Source organism: Typopeltis vanoorti, chromosome 9, assembly GCF_054136105.1.
Source record: "Typopeltis vanoorti isolate ZY-2024b chromosome 9, IOZ_Tvanoo_1.0, whole genome shotgun sequence".
Classification (NCBI taxonomy): domain Eukaryota; kingdom Metazoa; phylum Arthropoda; class Arachnida; order Uropygi; family Thelyphonidae; genus Typopeltis; species Typopeltis vanoorti.
The window spans coordinates 103,049,867-103,072,959 of NC_143557.1; the positions used below are offsets into that span (position 1 = coordinate 103,049,867).

A 23,093-nucleotide genomic window follows, 5' to 3' on the forward strand; every position below is an offset into this window, starting at 1 on the left:
GAGCCACACCTCAAGTACAAATATCCTCAAACTACAGAGAGTGCAAAAAAATGTCTCCGCATGATCTTAAACGCACCATGGTATGTCAGAAATGTCCAACTCCACCGGGATACAAATATCCCCTACATCTACTCTTTCATGCAGTCTTCAGCAGTAAAGTTCTTCTAAGCATCCTCTTCACATCCAAATGAATTAGTGCAACAAGCAGCAAATTATGATGAAACAGACTTCTCCAAATATAGGCGACCCAAGGCCATCCTACTTCCAAATGAAGATCTTTAAATTGCACTCACTCAGGCAGAGCACTTAGCTCATAAACTTTTCCTCACACAGTAATCTTATCAGATAGCAGGAATTATAAAAGCATTTTGCTTCACCCTTATAGTCAGCAACGTCTTGCGTCTTGCGACTTAAATGGTGGTGGTGGATGATGCGAGTTAATCGACCGTGAGATGCGGTGATTAATACCCTTGGAGGGTAATGGATGGCAATGCTGTAGCTAATGAAGTTCTAACTTGGCTATTGCTGTTACTCTCCTGCCATGATCAGACCTTTAATAGCTCAATAGCACCTTATCCCTACACTGTCCTCTACAGATAACTGGGAAGATGAAAGCATTCTTTCTTCGTCCCCTTTAAGCCAGTCCTTATAAGGATTTCAATGACGTTTGCTTATGCTTATTTATATTTATATCAATGCTTTCTAAGTTTCTTTTTGTACTCAATTTCAACTTTTAAGAAAACCAACGTTAAGGTGCTCGTAACCTGAAAAGGGCAATTTCGCAGACAAAAAAAATCTGGGTATCAATTCATTGAATATATGTCAGTTCGTTATTGCAAGTTGTAGTAATGGCATTTTTCGATCAGTAATATTCATGCAGAAGAATGGTTATTTTAAAACAACAAACTTTGCTAGATGATGTAAATTTAAAATTTTTATTTTGCTGTATACATAATTTCATCCAATACTGAAACTCCTCTCTTTACCTTCTTGTAGCAAGTATGAAAATAAGCTACACATTCTAGCCACTAAATTACAAACAGATATAGGCACGCGACTGCCAGTACCGATCCCCTTCAATTCCCTGCGCATAGTTCGGTGAAATATGGGTCGGGAACAGCCTTCATTAAATGCTTCGATCAATTGCTGCACATAGGAAGTTGTATTTGTCCATAGAAGCCTTCTCTTATGACAGCGATCTCGTTCTTGACAAACTATCTTAGGACCACATTTACGCCTCTTAGTCAAGTAATGTGGGTTATTTTTCCACTGATAAACACTCGGAATAGTTCACCTCTTGAGAACCTAGTCAGCTCTGCTGTGTTTTAAAATCGTTGCTCCACCAGGACGGGCACCGACAACAAGCCGTTTATCGAACTCCGTAAGATCCTTTGTTTATCAACGCTGTTGATAAACAAAGGATCCCCCCCCCCCATATACCACAGCTTACTTTAACCAATTTTCATATTGGTAGAAAAAATATGCTCTTTACCATGTATATATGTTTGCAAAATAAATATATTTTACTAAACTGTACTCTTCAATCGCGTGTTTGTCATCTGTGCCTCAATATAAACTGGATTATCCAGGCATATCTAGATAATCGAAAATATGATAAAATATCATTAATTGTCCAGTAAAGTGAACATTTGATTACCTGGTGTATTATATGTGTCTGAAAACATCTCATTGTGAGAAGATATATTCATAAATGGGACGCTAATTGTATCTTCTTAGTAATATGTGCCATTCCACAAGTACTTAAGTAGATAGCAAAATACAAACATTAATTATTTTACTTATATTACTCATAAGGGCGAATCTCTGGGGAATGGACGAATATACTTAAAATAATAATTCCATTTTTCTCAATTTTCTAGTAAATTTTTTTGAATTCTAGACATCTGTTTCATATTTTTATGAAAATATGAAACAGATTTTCAAGTAATGAAATTACTTGAAAATCTGTTTCATATTTTGATTTTTTGATTTTTTTATTGTACTTTTTTGTAATAAGCGTAAATTCCAAAGATGATATTATTCATCCACCGATGAATCATTCGTACTTACCATCATGCTGTTAATTTCCATTATAATATCAAATATAAGGATAAATGTGCGAAGTAAAATTTCACTGGGATACTTAAAAGAGGAAAACCAAAAACTCGAATACTTACTAACAACCAAGGAGAGTGAGTTGCCCAAGAAAAAAACTGTTTAGTGATTTCGACAATATTTTTAAAGACTATAAAACATGTCATCACCGCCACCAGATGAAAATGTTACATCAAAAAGTACGATGGTTAAATGTTTAAGAGAAAAACTCACAATTGAGGAGCCATCTCTGATTGAAGTTGAGAATATTGTTAAAGTACTAAAAATAATAAAGACGCTGATGAAAATAAAATTACAACGGAACAAAAGTAGAAATCTCATTTGATTGGAATACAGCTATACTGTGCCCTATTTTTTTTAAAGGAGCCCCTATGATTACTAGTAACTATAGAGGTCTCTCTCTCTCTCTCTCTCTCTCTCTCTCTCTCTCTCTCTCTCTCTCTCACTAATCATATTCAATCTAGTACTAGATAGAGTCATTAGACCCCTAAATGAACAATGAAGGATGGAAATAAATGGGAATAGTATACTCTTGGCCGATGACATTGTTATGGTGATGGTATGCATACTACGTGTAATTTAATGAAGGCTTTTTCTTGTAATAAACTAGGAAAAGACTAAATATATGCGCATTTCATGGATCCATCAAGATCGATCCAACTTGATTGTTGATAATTATATCTTTGAGCAAGTGGATAACTTTAACTATCTAGAATCAACATTAACAACTACAATGTGCATCTGGAGAAAGAGGGGACAATTAAGGTCAATCGTGAATATTTTGAAACCTTACCACCTCCTGAAGTCTCGATTATTATCAAAAACATCCAAAGAAAAACTCTATTTAATTTATCTTTTTTATGTTGCTCCCGTCCAAGGTTTACAGATAACAAACCTATAGTACATTTTTGTACTATATGTTTACAAAAGGCTTTTTATACTATTATATATTATAGGTTTTTTGTAATATAGGGATTTTTTCTATTTTTATAATCAATTGTATATGTGTTTTGTATAATATTAATCTTTATATGTTTGTATAATCTTTTTTGTATAATTTCACATAATCCGTAATCTTTTAAGCCACTTCAAGCCTCCAGTAAGCGGGACAGTAGTCTCACACCGGACGATGATATTCATCTCCCACCTAAAGGCAGTCCAAACAACCATGCCCACGGCGGGATTTGAACCCGATATTAACTTATGGTAGTGAAACCTGGCCAACAACAAACGGAAATATAAGAAAACTTATCAGCTTTGAAAGAACAACATTGAGAAAAATTTTGTACCGTCTTGTAATCAAATTAGACTATGTGAATAATGAAGACATAATGAGGAACTACAAAACCAGTTTCAAAGAACCATCATCCTATCATTTATAAGAAGCATGAGAATTGGGTGGTTTGGTAATGTTAATGACGAGTTAATCATAAGTACTTACTAATAAAATTGAAAAGAAAAGAACGACAGGAAGACTCCGAAAAAGATGAAGGAATGTGGTAATGAGAGACTTAAGATAACCGAATAAACCTTTTACATCATATGTAGCTTCTGACAGAAATCAAAGCGGAAACCTAGTGATGAGAACTTTAGACATAAATGGTCTATTAAGTTGAAGAAGAAGAAGGAAATAGTTCTATGCTTCCAAAACTTACAATTAAATGCAATCTCTAGTTATATCTCCACTACGAACTAGGAAGCATTATTCCTTCTATGTTTTTTTTTTCTTTATTATCGTTTATTTCACTAAAATGGATTTACATTATGCCACCACGTTTCCATGGCAACAATATGTCTGGTTTTGTTCAAATATTCCAAGTGGAATATTTGAACAAAATATTCCACTTGGAATATTTTGTTCAAATTCTAATTCATCGTTAGTTTTATAACGATGAATCTCGATGAATTTATATCGATGAATTAAAGCGATGAATCTCGGTAATCCTTGGGAAGAAATGCACCTGCACGTCATGATGAACTCTTTACGTCGGTGCGGTCATAGTTTACAATGTTCCGACGTAATGCAAAAACTGAATGTCAGTCGATAATTCAATTTTCTAAATTAAAAATTAAAACTCAAAAACATGCTATTTCATTCGCGATAACATTGTGTCCTCAACTATGCCATGCACACTGCTGTAATACAAGAAATCTTCTAGCTTTCTGGTATTCCAGCGGCAGAAATGTGAACTGAATGCTACTTGCAGAGCAGGGAAGATGATATTAAAGGCTTTCTTGTATACTTTGGTTTGGAAGTGCATGTCATTAAAATAAAACAAAATTTAAAATAAATTAAATATCTGTCATCACGCGATTATATAATAGAATATTTATTCTTCGATTCATTTGACAACAAGCAATGCAGACTTCTTCCATAATTCTGGTAGGATGCTCTTCTTCTTCTTCTTCTTCTCCCTAACATGGATTTTAAGCTGGGTAGCCTGTTCCGGTCTCATGCCATCGCTTTCTTGGTCTTCCGAGTCTTCTTTTTCCGCTTATTTTATATTCTGGCAGAATGCATTTGAATGAAATTCAGTACTTCAAATTCTTACAAAAAAAAAAAAAAAACATTGGTTACAAAAATTTATCAAATATTCACAGTTTTCATTCTACTAAGTCAGCAGCGGCACGACAGTGTTGAAATTATATTTAAAATATCTCCACTCTCGATAGAAGATATTTAACAAATTTTGGGATTCAGGATGTACATTAGAACATCATCATTCGATTCAGTTTTAGGTGTAATCAGATTATTTTTTGTTTGCAATATTAACCAAACATAGATCGATATGTATCGTAAATATCAATCTAAACATCAAGACTCTTCAATATTATTTCAAGATTCGAAAAACCAAGTTGGTTGTTTTCCAACCAGTGATGAAAGCCATGTATTACCGATGTCCCAGCAGGACAATGGAATGTTTTGCTACAAAGAACAGTTACTATTTTGCCATTATTTATAATTCCTTATCTGTTGTATTTAGAAAGGAAACTTTAACCGAAAGGCATGCATTATTTTAATAGATTAACATTCTATCTACATTTCGAGATGAATGAAATTCTTTACACTTTTCAAAAACTGTTACATGGGAACAGTTTCTTCTCTCAGGAAAAACAAGGGTCTGATTTTCATTTCTACGAAAGGGAGAGAGTAATTATATCCCATCCACGTGTGCCATTCAATCCCATCGGCGAAAGAAGTATGACTGCCGTTCAAATACAGTCCGTTCAAATTGGATACATGACAATTATTGTACCACCAACCTCCTTTGTAATTCTGTGCGCAGTTGTTTGTTGCGGAATCGTTGTCATTGTCCTTGGTGGTAAACTTTTGTCCGTTATGGCTTGAAAATGAATCTCCTGTAAGAAAAAAAAAATTCGTTTTCATATGGAAAACTTAAATTAGGCATACTTAACATGCTCAAGGTACACAATAATTTTTCTTTTACACTATCGTTAACTTTAAGATTATATACAGTAAAAACACGATTTGGCATTTGACGTTGATGAATCGATGAAAGTCTGTGAAATCAATGATCATTCATTAAACCATTTCTCATTACAATAACAGTTGTATTTAATTTATTTAGAAGTCTTCTTTACGGAGAGGTTTTATTAACTGAAAAATTTAAAAAACAAATGCACTCGAGTAAGATATTTCTTCTCTTTGATCCATATACAGGAATTCTTATTTGACTTTATCACTCGCTTTTAACAACCTGATAACATCAATAATAATAATTAAAAAAGTTGCTAAGACTTTAAAAAAAATCTTAACGCGAATGTTTGACTCAATAGATTGATATCTGCTTCTCTTTTCTAATAAATAGGGCACAGCGATTTAAACAAGATTTCGCTTACCAGCATTTCCAGTAAATCCCTCAACATGAAGTGTATACTTGTAACTTTTATCGTCTATCCAGAAAGAGTCATACAAAGCCAATTTTGACTCTTGAAGCATATCCTTCATGTCTATTCTTAGCGAATACATCTTCTGATTCGTCAATGCAGCTATTAAGTTGTTTCCTGCAATAAATCGGATGTCGGTTATTTGATTCTTATCTTATCTAGCTAATAGGACTAATATCTAGGGCAATTTCCTCTCTTATTTGGCTTAAATTTAAAAACACTGAAGAAATTAAGAAATAAATTTTTTTGTAAATTATAATATGCTATTTAAAAAAGTTAGATATTTCAAAGTTTCCTAATATTTCATTTATTTCTTTATACTTTTTCTGATACCGGATTGTTTATTTTTGGATGAAAAAATGTAAATATATTTATATAATTTTATAAATATATAAATTCAAATATATATATATATATATATATATATATATATATATATATATATATATATATATATATATATATATATATATATATATATATATATATATATATATATATATATATTTATTTGCTTAAATTTAAATAATAATAAATTATTAATAAAGAAATAATAATAATAATTATAGAAATAATAAAGATGGAAATGGAGCGCAAGAAACCGGATATATTGGGAATACGTGAACTTAGATGGGCCATTTTCAGTAATACACGTATAGTCAATGGACACCATACGTGTATTACTCAGGACATGAGACAAGTCGTAACTCAGAAAAATGATGGCTAGGTATGCATTAGGTTATAATCCAGTGAGTGACAGAATCATTTCTCTCAGAGTGAGTGGACATCCAATGAATATGACCATCATTCAGGTTTACGCACCCTCTACAGAGGCACCAGAAGAAGACATTGAAGAATTTTATGGCAAGTTACAAGAAGTGACAGATGCAACACCAAAGCTAGATTTATGGCTACTTATGGGAGATTGGAATGAAAAAAGTGGGAAAGAGTGAGGAACAAGGAATAACAGGTCATTTTGGTTTAGGTATTCGTAACACTGCAGGGAAGAGATTAGTTGAGGTTTGTGCAGGGAATTCTTTGCTTGTTGCTAACATCTGCTTTAAACATAACAAAAGAAGATTGTACACATGGATATCACCTGATGGACAATATAGAAATCAAACTGACTATATACTTGGACAAAGAAGATGGAGAAATGCAATTCAGTCTAAGACTTTTCCAGGTGCAGACTGTGGAATAGACCATGCGTTATTAGTGGCTACGATACACGTGAAATTACTGAAACTGAAAGCAACACAAATGTCGATCAGATATGATCTTAGAAACATACCAGCTGAATACAATATTAGTATACATAACAGATTCAACACACTCCATTTCTGTGAAAGAAAGCCAAGTGAACTGTGGGAAGAGATTAAAATATAATTAAAACAGAAGCATAGAAGAATATTCCAACAGTTTATAAGAAGAAGTCTAAATGGCTATCAGAAGATGCCGTCAAAACTGCTCAGTAAAGGAGGGAAATGAAGGCCACATGATATTTGCAGGAAGTACGGCATTTGCATGCAGAGTTTCAACGGCAAGCCAGAAGTGACAAGGGAAAATACTTTTACCAGGAATGCCAACAAATAGAAGACCAAAACGAGAAAGGAAAAACAAGAGATCCTTTCAAAAAGATCAGAGAACTAATAGGGAAGTTTAGTGCCAAGGTGACAGTATTGAAAAGTAAACACAAAGGATATCTTACAGAAGCTGCAGACATCGAAGAAAGATGTAAAGAGTACACAGAAGCCCTATACAGAAAGGACTCCAAAATTACTGAGAAATTTGAATAGCTGGATTATACACAGGAGACAGTACCACTGGAGAGTGAAGTGAGGTGAGCACTGCAACAGCTATCCAGTAAGAAAGCACCAGGAGGAGATGGAATACACATTGAGCTGCTCAAACCCCTAGGAGAAGAGGCAGTTAAAATTTTAACAGCTCTATGTCAGCGAATTTGGATCACAACTACATGGCCTAGGGAATGGAAAAAAATCAGTTTATATACCTTTATTGAAGAAAGGCGAGAGAGTGCGAAAATTACAGAACTATAGCACTGATTTTTCATGCAAGTAAAGTCTTACTTAACATCATTCAGAAAAGACTGGAACCATTCATAAAGAGAGAAATGCCAGATGAACAGGCAGGATTTCGAAAAGGCAGAGAAACGAGAGATCAGATCGCCAATGTGAGATAGATAATAGAAAGAGCACAGGAATATCAGAAGAATATCTACCTTTGTTTCCTTGACTATAGAGGCTTTTGACTCTGTAGATCATGTTAAACTGTGGAATCTGCTAGGAACAATGGGAGTACCAGAGTATTTTATTATCCTTTTGAGGAATCTTTATTATGAACAAGAAGCTACTGTCGAATCTTGGAGAAACTGAGTATTTCACAATAGGTAAAGGGGTACGACATGTATTTTGCCTCCGTGCCTGTTTAAATTGTACAGCGAATACATTTTAAGAATGGCAGGGCTGGAGGAGTTTCAGTTGGAATTAAAATTGGTGGAAGAAATATTAATAATTTGAGATATGCAGATGTTGCCACCTTGCTAGCAGAATGCAAAGAAGATTTGGAGGAACTTATTATGAACGTTAAAGAAGAAAGTGCTAAATATGGTCTTAAACTTAACCTCAAAAAGACAAAAGTTATGGCAACATGTGAACGTCATAAATTTTGAAGTAGATGGGGAGAAAATGAAAGCAGTTAACAATTCTATCCTCCTAGGATCCCGAATTGATCAAGATGGTTATTGTACTGAAGAAGTCAGAAGATGATTATTACTCGGAAAGAAAGCAATGACAAATTTAAGCAAGATCTTTAAAGATAAAGATATTAGCCTCGCAAAGAAAATCAGAATCGTGAAAGCAATGGTATTCCATGTGGTACTGTATAGATGTAATAGTTGAACCCAGAGAAAGAGTGAAAGAAGAAAGATAGATGCATTTGAATTATGGGTTTCTTACTAAGAATACCATGGACTGCAAAGCAAACCAATAAATCAGTGATTGACAGAATAAAGCCAGATTGCTCCCTCGAATCTATGATCATCAAGCAAAAATTGTCATATTTCGGACATGACAGTCTGGAGTATATGATGATGATGCTTGCTAAAGTTGATGGAATCAGGAAAAGAGGAGCTTAAAGAATTAGATGGGTGGAAGAAGTAAAGAAGCAACTGGAATGCGCTTCGAAATTCTGAAAGATATGGCCAAGGGCAGATGTGAATGAAGAATGTATATTCATAGAATCACCAGGAGTCGAAAACGACTCGATGGAACATAACACACACATATATACAGTAAATATAAATGTGTGCTCGACTGGCAGTTAGTAATTCCTCCTATTATATTTAACAGTGATTCCGTCACAGAAGAAACATCTACAGATTACTCACTGACTGAATAGGAGTAGTAGTCTCTAGTTCCACCACATTAATGCTGCTTTCATTGAAATTATTACTGCAGAGGATTTCATTCGAATGTAAATTAAAACCTGTCTGGAAAAGGTGAATAGGGACAATACTTTTGATGTGATCACAGAATAAATCGCTCTTAAAGGGTCCGAATCAGACACTTGAAGATTTTTTCGAAAAAGATAAATCCATTTTCTGGAAAGAAAGAATGAGGTATTACTTTTGCACATTCTCTAGCGTTTAATAAATATGTGTTACATTTATTCGAAATGTAAAATGGTGTGTTAAACAATAATTCTTATATATATAGTTTTGCAAAAATAACTTTCTATCTCCACGTAATCTATATTAGCATTACTTATGCAGGTTATAATTAGTCACATTTTTTAAAATATATTTAAAAGTTGTCGCTTTTGAAACTATCATTTATAAAACATATTCCTATGAAAAAATGCCATTGAAAAATAATAGATTACGAAAATTATTCTTAGCAATATTCGATTGATTTTAGATAATTAAGGAAAATAAAAGCAATAAACAACAACCTAAAATTCCATTTTGAATCATTTCTCTGAGGATTAGAGATATGTTGGAGTTCGATGAAAGAAAGCATTTATTATTTTTCTTCAGTTCTGTTATCTACATTAAGATATTTCATTTTTATGAAAACTGCAGAATTTGTTTTTCATATTTCGAAGTTTTATTAATAACAGGAAACTTACCCAGCCAAAAATCTTGCCTTACATCTCCAAATCCTGTTTCATAATCATCCCAATTTCTGAAGAAAAAGTATTTTGATTTCCCGTAATCTCCTCTTCTTTGTATAACCTAAATAAAAATCGAATCGTTTAAAATAATCTTTGAATATATTAGTATATTTGAGTAATTTAGAAATCATAATACAACAAATAACTTGTTCCAAGTACAAATTCCTGCAGTTAACTTGCTAGAATACTGAATAACTAAAATTTGAAAATATTCACATAGTTGTCAAATATAATTTTTTTTTTGAAATAATTCTATTCTCTATTATCATTTTTTTTATTTTAATGACATAAAGGAAAATATTCCCATTTTTTGAAATGCCACAAAAGGAAAATTTACAAAGTACCGATCATCCAATATATCTGTAGTACTTCAATATACAAGAAATTATTATTACATACAAGAAATTATTATTACACAAACAGGCTCTCAACTATTTATTCCCGCCTTGTTGCAAAAAAAAAAAATGATTCTAGACTTGAAAATTACTATAGACCGTCAACACATCTAGAAAAAAAACTGTGTTTTATTTCCATTTTTGACCATTGACGTTACTGACAGGATTGGTGAAGCACAAGTGCTTTTCACATTCCCCTTTATCTGTAATGAGAGTTATTTGGGAATGGGAGATTTGTGAGCAATTAAGCTCGCCCTCTGAGGGCAGTAGTGTTAGCTATGATCGGTTGAGAGAAGAATAGCCTTCGGTCTTTTGTGTTTGTAGTAATCAGTCTCGTTGTAATTGACAGCTTGCACGATTAGTGGGTTTGAATGTGAACTTGACTTCACGAAGAATTTTTCTGCAAGATCACGAAGAAGGGAGGAGATGTATGGAGTGCCGGTTTCTCGGTGAATTTGTGAATTTCTGATGAACCACGGTGCATCCAGGATCATCCTAAGGCATTTGTTTTGGATTCTCTGTAATTTTGAAATGTTTGATCTTGAAGTGTGACTCCATGCTGGTGAGGCGTAGGTGATGACTGGACGTATTACCATCCGGTAAAGAAGCAATTTATTATGTAGGTTCAATTTGCTCTTGCGGTTGATCAATGGGTAGAGCTGAGCTATGACTATGGAAGATTTGGAGCAAATGAGATTGATGTGTTTGTTGAAAAGGAGTTTCTTATCCATCAATACCCCAAGATATTTGGTCTCTGAATGCCATGGGATCTTTTGACCAGAGAGCAGGATGTCTTCTTTGTTGCAGATCTTTCTTCTTGAAAACATCATGGCTGAGCTTTTGAGGGGGTTTACTTGAATTCTCCAGTTGGTGAACCAGTTTGCTAGCTCATTGATACTTCCGTGGAGACTAGTGATTGCTAGGTGAGGGCTGAGCGATCTAGCTAGAATAGCGGTGTCGTCGGCATAAAGAGCCGTAGTAGTTGTTTTTGAGTTGAGAGGAATATCTGCCATGTAAGTTGTGAAAAGTATTGGGGCCAGAAGAGAACCTTGAGGTACTCCCGCCAGGATTTTGCGCTTTGAAGAAACAATTCCGTTGAGTTTTACTTGCATGTATCTTTCATTGATGTATGAATATATGAGTTTCACTAGTTTAATTGGGATATTGTTTTCAATTAGTTTGAAGATAAGGCCTTGATGCCAGACCTTATCAAAGGCCTTGGCAAAATCCAAAAATACAGCAGCAGTATGAAGGTGCCAGTTAAAGCCAAGAGTGATATGTTCTGTTAGTCGGTGAATTTGTTGCACCGTGTTGTGAGCTTTGCGAAACCCAAATTGCTCATTTGGGATTATTTTCTGTTGGTCCACTGCTGATTGTAGTCTTGATAGGATGACCTTTTCTATTACTTTGCCAAGACAGGAAAGAAGACTGATGGGCCTGTAGCTTTGGGGAAGTTGTGGGTTATTACCAGGTTTTTTCAGAGGTATAATGTCCGCGATTTTCCAATCAGAGGGAAAGTATTGGAATCTTAAAATGGAATTGGTAATATTAACTAGATGAATTATGGCTTTCCGTGGGAGTAGCTTTATTATTCTATTGGTAATGCCGTCCGGGCCGGGGGCCTTTTTATTCTTCAGATGGGAAATGATATTTATTATTTCTGTTGGAGATGTAGGGGTGATGGTTTCTGAATCATCCTTAGGCTGACTTAGTGCATATCTAACTTTACGATGAACTTTGTAAATAAGATTGATATTTAAATTTGCATAAGATGGGCTGCATTGATTTTCCAAATTGTCAATTAGGGCTTCTACTTTTTCTTCATCTGTGTGTGCAACTCCAAGATTGGTCTTTAAAGGGGGAAGTGGTTGTCTTTTGGTACGAAGAGATTTTACAAACTTCCACATGGAGTTATCTTCTGGGTTGATTTCCTTCAGTTTGGTTTCCTATTTGGAGTTCCTGTGGACCTGGAGGGCTTCTCGAACCTGTCTGTTCAAAGTGTTTAAGGTTGCTTTGTCCTGCGGGGCTCTGGTGTTGTGATATCGCTTTCTGGCCTTGTTTTTGGCTAAAATCAGGTCCATTATCTCTTCTGGGATCCAGTTAGGAGCGTGAAAGACAGTGGTTTGAGTGACTGATGCTATTGCTGTGTTGATTTGCCTAGTTAAATTGTTTACAGCATGATCTATTTCTTCTTTTTTACGAATGACAGGGGAGGACCGATGTGGATTGGTAGAACCTTAGACAGCTTGTCCCATGGTATGAAAGAATGATGGGGAGAGAGCTGGTCTTGAAGTCCTAACCTGAGTAGGATGGGATTATGATCTGAGTTAAGCTCTTCTACTGTCTCCAGCTGGTATTGATATTTGATGTTTCTGAGGATAACTATGTCTAATACATCAGAACTTCCTGATGGGCTGTAGTGGGTGGGCTCAGTGGGTCCAGCTACTATTGATGAGTTGAGTAATGTGTAGTTGTATAAGGTACGGCCTTTGGTGTTGATTGACGAACTGAACCAGGCCGTATGTTTGGAGTTAAGGTCTCCAGCTATAATTATGGAATCCGTGGAGCCGAGGATGGAGTCTAAGTATGCTGTCAATAGTGGAATACTGGGAGGATTGTACGCTGCGTAGATTTTGAGTTTGCCAGCGTTACTAGTGTGCACTTCCACACCCGTCACCTCAAGGTTTAGAGTTTGGGGGTTGGTCAGCGAGTTGTGGCTTAAATAATTTTTGATAAAAATAGCTGTTCCGCCTCCACTAGAGTTAAGTCTGTCTGTCCTGTATAAAATAACACCTCTTAGTTTTGGGTTGATTGATGGTCTGAGGTGGGATTCACTGATCAAGATTATGTCTGGATTGTATCTTTTTGCAAATTCTTGCAGCGCGAGAATTTTGTTTGTTAAGCCATTGGCATTTCATGCTGTTATCATGAGAGAATTTGGTTTAAATTTTTTAAACATTATAGAGAGCTGTTAATATGGATTGGGTTTCTAGGTAGAATCTTTTTCTGGAGGATGGTGAGGTGCTTGCTTTGCTGAATTCATGCAGCATTGTTGCAAGTGACGAGGTTAAAGCTGATGTGAGATTAGAGCTTGTCGCTCTTGCGATGAAGAAGTCTGGGTTCTTACCGCTTCCGCATATGATTTGGACATGGTTGAGGGTCGAGTGCCTTCCTGTGTTGTCGAATGTGAGGTAATATGATCTGGAGGGGGAACTGCTTGCATGTGCATTGTGTCATTTCTTGGAGGAGCGTGGTTACTTCTTAATGATCCACGGTTTTTTGGATGGAAAAGGCAACCCTTGTAATTAGAGGGGTGTGGTCCTCTACAGTTGGCACAACAGGCAGGTGTCGACCTGGGTTTGGTGCAGGAGTTGGTTTGATGACCCTCACCGAATTTTAGGCATCTATATGCAGCTCTGCACAGTTTTTGGGCATGCCCGAACCTCTGGCATCTGTGGCACTGCCCTGCCGATGTCTTCTTCCTTAGAGGTTCGGTTGTGATTTTAAGCTTACAGATATCTGTTACTTCATAGATGCTTTTTTGTGTGTTGGAGATTTCGACCAACACCAGTGGCATTGGTGTTTTATCTGACCTCAACATTCTACTGACTTTGGTTGGAGTCAGTCCTTGATTGATGAAGTCAGCTGTGATCTCATCAGTTGTGATGCCTTCAGCCACTCCTCTTAGAACTACCTTTAAGTTCTCGCTTGCTAGCGCAAAGGTGTGGAAGGGCAGTTTTGAGTTGTCAAACATTTTCGTCATCAAGCGATAATCAGTGACAGTGGTAGGGTGGATCTTTACACCCTCTTCAGTATTTCTTGCCCAGGAAAAATTGATATTATGTTCTCCTAGGGATCTTGAGACTGAGGTCCATTTGTCTTTATCTCGAAGGATAACTGGAGGGACCTTTTCTTTTCTGTCTTGGGAGATCTGATTTTGTTGAGTTGTTACATTATCTTCCAATTCACCTCCCGATGTTCTTCGTCTTTTATTAGATTGTTCCTCATGAGAACAATCGAACTGTCGGGGAATCTTTGTAGGTAGAACAGGTGTAATGTCCTCTTCTATGTCCAAATCATCATCTTCAGTGTCATTTACTTGAGTGAAGAGATTCAAGCAACCAGGATAGTCTGTATCAAATTTCTTAAGGATGAATTTGAGAATGTCAAGTGACATATCTTTGTTTAGCTGTTGAATGGCGTCCTTAATATCGTTTACATTCTCCATTCTTGTGTACGAAATGTTAAGATATATTTCGGATACGTATGATGGCGAATAGAACGGGCTAGGGCCAGATAGTAGTCTCGCGTGATGGTTGTTGTTGCGAAGAATGTTTTTTGATTTCAGTGGTGATTAGTGAGTTTTAGATATTGTGAATCTGCTTTGTTTGCAGAATAGAAGGTAAGAATGTGTTTTATTTCCATAAAAGCATTCTTTAAATATGTATTCTATTTATTATAAAAATGAGATGGTGTATTAAATTATAATTCTTAAATATATATAATTTTAAAAATAACTTTCTGTCTTTATAAAATTTTTATTAGCATTTCTTATGCAGATAAAAAGTTACAAAATTATTTATATAAATACAATATTACACTATTCTTTTCTACAAAATTTCAAATACCATAGGGCTCGCATATAACTTTGTAATTTGTATAAGACATACCGTCCATCCTCCTCCATCTGTGTCCATATCACAATACACTAGAAAACTTCCAGAAACAAGCCGACTTTGCGGCCAGATAGTATAAGCTCCACTTGTCTTGTATCCGCTAGCGAAAATATTAGCACAGTCAACTGGTTTCATTCCATCTATCAGTTAAAAAAAGAAAGAAAAAAAAGTCAGTTAATAGACAGCCAATTAGCGACTCAGTCTTAGCAAATTAGACTTATTTGTTTGTTAAATAATTCAGATATTTCTTTGGTAGATAAAAAATGCAACCAACTACGCAAATATACTGATTTCATCAGTGTATTTGTACGTGCATTTAAGGTAATAATATCAAATATTATTGCTCATCATTCGTTGCATTGCTTCTTGTTTGCGCATGCGTTATTTCACGACCGATTTCGTTACTAAACATATTTGGGATTGTACAGAATTTCCAAATAAACTTTTAATGAAAAAATGTTCGCAAAGTTAACAAAACGTTTTAAGATGTCAATTTTTAAATACAGTTCAAAATAGTGTGCTTATCAACAGAAAAAACACCAATGCAACTATATTATTTTGGTACTTTTCTAGTACATTAGGAGCAGTGTATAAGGAAGAATGAGCAGCTAGGCACCCCAGGTGCAAAAATGTTCAAAGGTGAGGCTAGGTTGGAGACAGCGAAAGCTAGAATGAATTAATACATATTACATAATACACAAAAATTTACTTAATTACATATGATAATATAATACCTATAGAAATTGCTAAAAATATTATATATATATATATATATATATATATATAATATTATAATATAATATATAATATTTTATATAATATAATAATCCTTTTTTCCCAAGTAAGCAAACAAGCAAATCCAGTTTGCGCCTGAATTATTTTCAGGTCTGAGAAACTCGTGGTAAAGTTGGAGTAAGCTCTGATCACTTTCCTTAGTATCTCCCAAAGGGTCGAAACCGTCTTGATAGTAGCTCTTCCCTTAATGCATAGCACCATACATGTCCCATAATGCAAAGACATGAAAATAATTCAAGCGCAAACTTGACTTACTTGCTGTTTGCTTACTTGGGAAAAAAAGGATTAAAACCTAGTTTATAAAATTGCTTGGTATCGTTACGTATAGTATGCCCAAGACAAAATACTTTCTACAAAACAGCGGTTGATCTATGGGGATAATCCGAAAACCCGCTATAGAGAGGAGCAAAAATTGAACTTTGACAAGCTACTTCAGAACTAACCCTACTTCCAATAAGTAGGGTTAGTAAATCTTGGTAATACAATTCATCTACCTCCTAAAGATATTCCAGGCCTCCATCTCCTAACGATAAAGACCAACCAGACTGACAAAAAACTGGACAATCGCACATCAACAAAACAAACAAATAATGACATCTATATTGCTCAGTTCAATAGAACAGGTTAATATCTAAGCATCCTCTAATGACTAGACTATACAGTTTCCCCAATTCCTATAAAAGAGATGGCTTTCTTTACCAGAACTGCGTAGCCCACGCGGTTAGCCTAATACTGTGCGCTTTGCAACCATATGCCTGGGAAAAGAGTGTCCTGGGTTCGATTCTCGTCTCTGACGTGAGGAGCTTAAGGATCTTTCACACCGGTCTTGGGTGTGGACAGCAAGGTTTTTCTCCCCAGCTTAACTGGGGTTTTTCATCCCGCAAACAGGCAAACCGGCCCCTTGAACACACACGGATGCATCAGGAATATCTAATACAATCCTTCCAGCCATATGTCTGAATTGTCAGCTATGCCTGATCCGAGCCCCAATAAAAATAGAGGGGATTGAGGTGGTGCCGTACCTCTCCGTAAAAGGGACTCACGGCCGTTGAGTCACCATACGAAATGAAATTAAAGAGTTTGTGATGTTCAAAGAACGAAAATTAAGACGCAGAGAGAAGATATTATTTGCATCTATAAACGAACGATTAATTTAAATAATATTAATTAATTATGAATAAAGTTTTAAATGGTTGCTAATCATTAATTTTTTGCTTCTTTATTAACCATCCTTGCGGCACTCTAGGATGGTTAATAAAGATACCAAAAGGAATTAATAACATGCTTAATGAAATGCACTGATGGTTCTCTCTATTGTACATGAAAATACTCTTTCAGGGGGTCCGGGCTAAAGACAGTTTTATGTTCATTTCTCTTATCATTGTTTACACATGAAAAAAAGACTTATTTTCATATTCTAAATAATCTGGTTTTACCAGAGTATAGTTTTTAATTTTCCTAAATTGAAGGTCAAAAAATTATATTTAAAATATTTTCTGATTTTTAAACATAGATAAAATATATCTTAGATATTTCTAGATGTTAACTATTAATGATATCTTTCAGATAAAAATAAATCTTTCATACTGTTGGTCATCTGGACGGTTAATGAAAACATTTTCTTTTCACACTTAAATACTACTTCGGTCATACCTGGAGCTAAATTCTTCGCTTTGCCAATGATTTCAATTGCAGTGTTTAACAGTTGTTGAAAGTCTGTTGTTGCACATGTTGTTTCTTCATTTGGTTCATTATTGTTTATGTCGGCATTAACGGACATCATGGCTATCGCAAGAATCAATATGACTTTCATTGAGAAGCTCGACATTTCTCTACATAATAAATGCAAAAATATATAATCAATTGTAATAAAACGTTACACAATAAATAATAAAATGTCATTTGGTTCGTTTAAAAATTTACTATACTTTTAACTTAACTCTGTCTTTCGGGGGACGATAACTATTTCGGACTCTAATAATTGGTCAAAAATGTCTTGTTTAACCTTGCACGAGTGATAGTGTATTTTTTGTTTTCAGATGGAGAGAAATTTTATAAAGAAAAAACTTGGATATGGAAAGATTCGTGGTTTGGAAATGGAATTATGCGTGTGGAGTCAATTTGAACACCTTGCCGGCCAACCAGACTGCACGGATCGCCGGTGGTGGCGATATCTTAGTATGAAGATTGTTCCAATGGACATCACTGAGTCCTCTCATCCCCAGTGAACACACCTTAACGACTAATTCTTACCAGTTGATTGTTTCAGGCAGATATTACCCTACATGATAACAATGTGATCTGATGAATCTGAACTCTTCCAGCAAGACAACGCGCCGTACCACAAGGTTGACATTATGGAAGAATGGTTCGAAAAGCATATTCAAGCGTTTCGGATGCTCCTCTGAGATCATAATTCTCATGATTTTAATATTTGAGTGATTATGTGGAACTCAGCATCGGTCAGTCCCTGACCTTGGGGACATTATTTAGCCCAGTTGGTTCAGAACACCTCAGACCAGCTTCCGTGGTCTTGTGAAGTCAATGTCAAGACAAGTGCAAGCAGTTATCTTGGCCAAAGTAGGCATAACGTGCTACTTGCTGGGTGGTCATAATGTTTGGGTTCAAGAAGTATGTTCGAATGTAACCTTCAAGGTGGAGACTGTAAACAAGAAAACCTATAGAGGCAAAGTACAAGGTACTTAGATATACTCTTATGACTATAAAGCACGAAAAGGGGAATGATATCAGCCTATCCAAGCATCGACAATTGTGAGGATGAAGTTAGCTCTGTGGAGCTAACCTGACAATTTAAACTAAGTGAAACGAACAAATTACCACTCATACACAAACAAACAACGTCCAAAAACATGAAGAAAATCAATATGAGAAACTCGAAACAGAGGTACTTTTCCAGATTTGGTATTTTGAGTTCCTTTGACGTGATTTGTGTTGTTTAAAGTTTACTAGACCAACACGTATATAAGCCAACATTCTTCTGCTCAGCTTTATACGCATCATACATTAATGTGGTATTCAATCTAATTTGAAAAAATAACAGCTGATATTTCCACATCAAAGGAAATCGCACTTTACACATTTATATAAACTGGATATTAAGTTTCATTACTGGAAGTGAAGAAATACTACCAGTGACACCTTCACTAATAAATGTATTTAAGTCGCTGTAACAGAAGAACACACAGCATGCGATCTAACTTATTAGTTTTTACAAGGATAACTTTTCGACTTCACCTTTCAATTTGTACGATGTAAATAATGCCAAGCGTAGTCAGAAATAAACTTAAATAAGTTTTGATTTCTTTGCGTCGAGACAAAATAGACGAGTATCGTATAATTATTCGAAATTAGTGAATAACTGATCATTGTTTGAAGAAGGAAAATAAAGACCGTTGTAATATATAGCAGTTATTATATTCGGGACAAAACTAACCGTACATCGATTACAAATAATGAAAGTGACACTGTTATGAACAAATAAAAGCATTAAAAATTAATTGTCCTTTCGTCAAGATGTTTGTAGTGTTGTGCTATAAAAAATCACCGAGTTTAATAGAAAGAAAATTAGTTTACATAGCGAAGTTACTTGCAGGAAGGTCCCACCCCAAAGAAACAATAACAGAATGACAATAGTTGCATTCTTTTGCATAAGTGGAACAAAAAAAGGTCGTATCTTTAAAAAATAGGAACGAAGAAACTAACAATGGTTATCGTTAGTACGTTGACTTTTGTTGTTTACATATTTTAATAATGTTGTGTTTTTTATTATTACTTTACATATTCAATATATGGCAGTTTTTCTGGATTTTACTTGGCCTGTCTCTTTTCTGAAATTCGATGTGTTTCCAAATTTTCAACAGAATGCTTTGGAGGGCATGAGTTCCTAGTCTTACGTAAAGGGGCGCTTCGATCGCTATGTGACGTCCTTTCCGACATCATTGGGTCATATCGCCCGTTAAGTCATGTGATTTGGTTTACTTAGCAGGTGTCGAGGAGCAGGTTATCATCTGTCATGCCTTAGTCACACCTAAGTTTCTTGGCAAAGATGCAATGGTCCAATTATATTTCTCACGACATAAAATTAGACCTTAGTCTCCTAGCATCTGGGTAGATGAATGCTAAAGAAAATAGAATGTTTCTGGAAAATGCACCCAGAGCATTGCATTATCTCATCTCTTAGGAAGAGATAAGATAATGTCGAGGAAAACAAAGTGTAACAAGTTAGCTGACCAGCAAGATCTTGACCACAACTCAACAGAGTACGTTTGTGATTAACTGGAGTATTTGCGAGCCAGGCGACTGCAACCAACAATGATTGGTCATGTTGAAAGAAGAATGGACCTAAATACTTGATGCATATACTCGTGGAAAGTATGACTAAAAATGAGAGGACTAAAACAGTCAGTCAAAGGAATGATCGTATAGATTCATTTGATTGTCACAATACTTTAAGTGAAATAATTAAAAAAAAATACAATAGAAAATACAAATAGAAAATAGAAAAAAGATAATATCTGTATACATAGCAGGTTTCGGAAACAACTATCCCAACTTTGTGCAAATTTATGGTTACGTTTTTAGAACTTATTACAGGTGATAATAAAAACAGAGCAATTTTTTTATTAAATTGGATTTTAAAAAAATGTTTTCTTTTTAATTAAATAATACATCTTTTTTATTGAAAAGAACACGACGATAACAATGCCATAATTTTTTCGTAAATTCGTTTTGGTATCTGTACATATTAGCAGATTGCAAAGTCACGTTTATTACTTTGTATATCTAAAATCCTAATGCATCTAAGTGAGCATAATGCTAAGAAAAATAAATCGTGTATAAATCTCTAAGAAATGGGAGAAATGACGCCGTTCAAAACATTTATAACTTCAGTACTAAAGTCCTAATATATACTAAACGTGCGCGAATTACAAGACACAGCTCCTCGTATGGACAACGTTCTAACTAATTATGCATTAGGGTCTATACAATAAGGGGGGGGGGTAAGAAAAGAAAACAACGTAACCATATTTGTTAGAAAAGTATTTTAGTATGTGATATACTTATCGTATATCACATACTAAAATTCTGAATCTTAATTAAATAAATACTTGCCATTCTGTTCATAGAAGTTTAAAAAATATTACAAGCTTGAGATAAGAAAAATACTTCCATAGCAACTTACTTTATAAAGATAACGATGCATTCATTTACAATTAATGCAAATATCTAGTGTTACTTCTTTACTGAAACAAGTTGTTCTTAATGTATATACAACACAATTAATTAAGGAAGTAAAACAATTGCCACTTCTGCTTCCGCTCGATAACCAACGTTCTGACTCAAAATCTCTATGTAGGTTATTAGACTGTTCCGGTTGCTCCTTCAGAGTACAATAATCGCTAGCGCTGTTGTACATTATAGTAGTTCTCACGCTTTCCTTGCAGTCACAATTTCAGATTCATCGGTGTCATACTGCGATCACAGTTTGCCCGGAATAGCGTGAAAAACGTTGGGTTTCTAGAGTACGGTTTTTGGACTACGTACAAAATAAATTAAAAATGCAAAAAAAAAATAAATAAAATATTAAAATTATTTTAAAAGAATGCTTTTGTTCTCCCAAGATAATAATATGCTATAGATTTATAAATCTCTCATAAGTGGAAGATACATATAAAAGGTGGGAATCGACATCTCAAATATCTCTTTATATTTACATCTCAGATACAGGTAGCGGCTCGGAATATATTACCTGGAATTTGTGCGCATAATTAACCGTTTTTAAAAGTGTTTTCTTTCTAACTTTAACACCAAATTGAAAGTACACTCTAGACAAATCACATTAACCTTTGAGCGACTCGGAAAAAGTTCTCTTTGATTTTTACATCAACCGTGAGCTAGATCCCTCAGACATCGTTTTGGGATTCATCTATGTCAGTGGTCGCCAAAGGGGTCGATATGACATTGTTAGGAGTCGATTCGGGCTCAGGGGTTGATTGGGTGTCGACAGAAAAATATAAGACATCATTGTATGGGTAATATTTAATTCGGTTATCTTGGATTACCTCCATGACAAAAGACATGGAGGTAATGACAACGCAATTAAGAGTGAATCGTAGGATCAGTACCTCCATCTTACAGGTCCATGAATAGGACCTGTAAGATGGAGTAAGGTTATGAAAATAGTTACTGGGGCCAATCAAGTAGGCCAAAATGACGTATTTACCAATAAACGGATGTTGGTGGTTCCTGTCGGCCGACGCAGTGGGAGCGAGATTGCAGCACGTGCGTGGTTCTTATTTACTGATACTTACAAGTATTCGATCCCAGTCTCATTTTTGCGCATCGACATACAAGTGCGCGTTAAAGTTCTAAAATTCATCAACATACATATTATAATTCAATCGTTATTCATTCACGAACTAAACTTCTCTATGTTGAAGAGTTGAGCAGCGCTGGTAGTAATACCAGTGATATTAATACCAGTAGTTTATTAATATCACTAGTAATACCAGTGATATTACTAGTGATAGTAATAGTAGTAGTAATAGTAATATAATAATATATACTATATTATACATACAATAAACACTGTAACTATAAAATAAACAATCTAAAATCTCACATAAGCGTCTTTTTTTTGCTTGTCCTATTATAATTACATAATAGTAAAATATAGGGGGTCGATAACAAGTCAAGAAACTCTTGAAGGGGTCGACGGGCAAATAACTTTGGCGACCCTTGATCTATGTCAACCGCGCATGACAAAAGTGCCCATCGAATTGGAGAGCTTGGAGTATAGCTACCTCCGACTCAGAGAAATAAAACAGAATTTTATGTGTGATTACGATTGTCATTGACGCATGTTAGCTATGCAGAGATCACTAAATCAGCATCCAAACTAATATCAGCCATCAAAAGCCATTTTTCTGTCCTCTGTGTTATCCCGTTCGCTGAATAATGTTTAAACCTTGGAAAGCGAGTTGACAGCCTC

At 35.0% G+C, this 23,093-nt stretch overlaps 1 protein-coding gene across 1 annotated transcript; it reads right to left on the bottom strand.

Annotated features, from left to right (window-relative positions):
• Window positions 1–5,197: 5,197 nt before the first annotated feature.
• Window positions 5,198–21,346, bottom strand: LOC150103351 (techylectin-5A-like). The gene is made up of 6 exons (XM_090398453.1): window positions 21,285–21,346; window positions 17,735–17,913; window positions 15,281–15,426; window positions 10,171–10,276; window positions 5,977–6,141; window positions 5,198–5,475 (listed from the first exon to the last, which is right to left on the bottom strand). Exons 2-6 carry the CDS (start codon window positions 17,907–17,909, stop codon window positions 5,198–5,200), a joined length of 870 nt encoding a protein of 289 aa, XP_090254579.1. The 5' UTR covers window positions 17,910–17,913; window positions 21,285–21,346.
• Window positions 21,347–23,093: the final 1,747 nt, after the last annotated feature.